This window comes from Aplysia californica, unplaced genomic scaffold (assembly GCF_000002075.1).
Source record: "Aplysia californica isolate F4 #8 unplaced genomic scaffold, AplCal3.0 scaffold00324, whole genome shotgun sequence".
NCBI classification, from domain to species: domain Eukaryota; kingdom Metazoa; phylum Mollusca; class Gastropoda; order Aplysiida; family Aplysiidae; genus Aplysia; species Aplysia californica.
This window is the reverse complement of record NW_004797594.1, coordinates 575029-578171: the sequence shown is the minus strand read 5'-3', so window position 1 is coordinate 578171 and position 3143 is coordinate 575029. Positions and strand designations below refer to the sequence as shown.

The 3143-nt window shown below is 43.8% G+C and overlaps 1 protein-coding gene across 1 annotated transcript in view; it reads right to left on the bottom strand.

Moving 5' to 3' along the window:
- The window catches only part of LOC101854585 (sodium- and chloride-dependent GABA transporter ine), a gene marked incomplete at its 3' end in the record, with an annotated part of 21707 nt that extends 19982 nt beyond the window's left edge, over positions 1 to 1725 (bottom strand). Inside the window, 1 exon segment of the mRNA XM_013084880.1 lies at positions 1490 to 1725. Coding sequence (XP_012940334.1) covers positions 1490 to 1607 — 118 coding nt within the window.
- Positions 1726 to 3143: the final 1418 nt, after the last annotated feature.

Here is a 3143-nt window from a genome sequence, read left to right as displayed (position 1 = left end):
TGGGAGCAGCAAGAACAACAGACACCATTGCTGCTTCGAAAGACAGATGGAAGTGGAGGTCCATGATCGCCCACGCCAGTCGGCAAGGCACCGGATGATGATGATGGGGGCCTCAAACCCCCCTACAACGTCATTTCACACTGGACAGGTCCATAAGTGATCAGTTCCCCCCAGCACCAAAGCCCGCAAGGCATCCATAGTCTACTCTTGACTTTAACGAACCAAACTAAAAAATCGCCCAAAGCCTTTCTTCACTCAAAAAACAGACCGGAACATTTCAGCAGTGACCTACTTCTACTACTACTTGTTTAAGTTTTAAAATTAAGAATTTTACGGCACTTGCAACAAAATCAGGTCATATGAGTGCCGAAGATAAGAAAGATTACGTGTTACAAGAGAGTAACATACACAAAAAAGAAGGAGGGGAGATTTAGTAAGGACGACAGATCCCACAAGCGCCATACACATCCTTAACCCTATCCGTACGCCCTGGGGTCATTTTGTACTCCTGGGGTTGTATTCTTTACTTTTTAGAATACTTCTATAAAGTAAGAAAATCTCTCTGAAACTTTCGGTATTTCTAAAAAAAAGTCATTTTGACAGACTACTATACAAAGCGTACGACCGGATTAACGAGTAAATTTCCTCTTTGGAAAGTGGTGGCGCAGAGTTCCCCACGTCGTATGGATACGAGTAAAACATGACGTATGGATAGGGTTAAGTAAGGGGTAAGATTGAAGAATACCGGACCAGCGGACTCACTTTGCCTATGCCTCAACCTTAGGAATTCATGATTTTTCCCCAGTTTTTAAATATCTCTCAGTGGAGAATCTCGGACCGGTAGATCTATTCATTAAAATGTTGTCATACATGGGTGGGGCGGGTGGAGGAGGGGGTGGGTCTCGCGCAATAATGTATACGAGTGGTCTGGGATTCTTCTATCTTCTCATAGAAGGGCCTGACGAACAGACGAAGGAGCCAGAGAAACGGAGCACAGAAGAAAGAAAGGGCACAAGTGTCAATAAATGCCCACAACAAGCCGGTTCGCTCTACGTACCCTTGGCCAGGCCCTACCGATCAGCCGCTTTCACTTTCGTAAGACTGGATTCTTTCAACGCGCCTTCCAAAGAGGCCCAAATTAATCAGAGTCTAGGCCTTCAAGTAATTGTACGGCATGTGTGATGTTCGTCTCTTTAATAATGTGCTATAATGTAATACGTATAGTCTAGTAGTAATTTGTAGGCCTATATAGACTGTAGATAAATCGAAAGCGGGTGGTTGGCGGGTGCTCTGGTGTGTTTTGCTTCTTCTTTCCTATCAAACATCCATCGTCTTTATCTCCCCTCCTTCTTTTTTGTGTTTGTTACTCTCTGTCTCTTGTAACACCTCTAATCTTCGGCACTTATATGACCTTATTGTGTTGCAAGTGCCGTAAAACACTTACTTAAGCCTACTAAAACAAATAAATCGAAAGGAAAAAACCACTTACCTCCACCACTTCGGAAACAAAGGTAGGGGAATCGCCAGACATTTCCCAGGCCGACCGCATAACCGATGATGGCCAGCAAAAACTCCAGCTTCTTACTCCAGTTCTGACGGGCTTCCATTCTTTCTTTCCGCCGGCGACGACAACGATCAACTGTGGTCGTGAGAATGAGAGAAGAGAAATTCTAGATCTACTATCACACACCGTAAATCCTGACTGACTGACTGACTGACTGAAAGCGCGGCACGCGAGCGACAGCAGTAAAAAACACACACCCACAGTGACCCCCACACACACACACAGACACTGAGTTCACTGTTTCGTTGTTTCTGTGTTCATCCGAAAGACAGCACGTGCTGAGAATGAACAACAATCCGTTCTTTCGTTCATTCAGCAGCTGTTCAGCGGTACAAGACACAACGGTAAGGTTCACCGAGCCCTACCAACCAACCAACTGCCAGATTCTAGCTGCTTGTAGTGCTAGTGCTAGTCACTAGTCGGGTCAAGCTCAAATTGCGCGTCTGTGGTTTCGCCGTATTCTCTAGAGCTGGGCAAGGAGTCGCTTTAGCAAAATCCGGATAATATGTTAGTGAACCTCTTCGGCGAATAATGTAATATGAACCGCTTTGGTGAATGGGTTAGAACCACTTCGACAAACGGGTTAGCATCACTTCCACAATTAATGAGTGTACACACTTCGGCAAGCGGGTCAGGAAAGAGAGTTAAGAGTCTGAATTCGGACTATGTTTCATTGATAATTATCCGGCTACTCGGATAGATTATCCGGATTTTGCCCACCTCTAGTATTCTCGAGACCACCTTGTTCACCCCTGCCAAGTGCCAAGACGCCGGCATATTGGCCCGGAATAGTTCATTCATAGAATAGGGGTGATACTGATAGGTTGGAAAGAAAACCTGGGTAACATAATATATAGGCCTTGGTAGCATTTTTTTATGTTTACTTCAAGATCCCTTTGAGAAATCACAATCTTTCTGTTTACGCAGTTTATGTCCCTATCTTTCAACAATGATATGTGGACCTATTTACAGTGTTAACGTTATGTACTTCAGCACTAGTTCAGAAATTACGTGATGAATCTCTTCTTCGTTCGCAGCGGTCTTGACGAAGTTACACTGCGTGAACTTGACCTAGATTACATGCCTTGCATAATAGGCCTGTCTGTGGAAACACGTGCTCTCGATAATCTACCACTGAGGATTTTAGTAAAATCTGTCAGTGGAAACATGTGATCTCGATAATCTACAACTGAGGACTTTAGTGCTTGTGTGGGAAAAGGTGTACTCTGTATGTTAAGTGTTCCAGGAATTTAGTTTGGGTGAAAGTTTTACGGCACTTGCAACACAAATAAGTCACATAAGTGAAGAAGATAAAGCAAATAACATACTAGATCGACACCACGTAGGTTATTCACTATCGTTGGATAAAGGGCGTGCCTAGAAAGTTACAGAAAGGAAAGAGGAAGGAGAGGGGAGATGATGCTCAATAGAGCAGCAGATGTTTGATAAGAGAGATTTGGAGGAGGGGGTTAATCACACCACACCTACCAGAACACGCGCCAACCACCCACTACGAAGTTATATAAAATTTCTGTGACGGTCTAATGTTTTATTTGTATTTTAAGCATATAAAATAGGT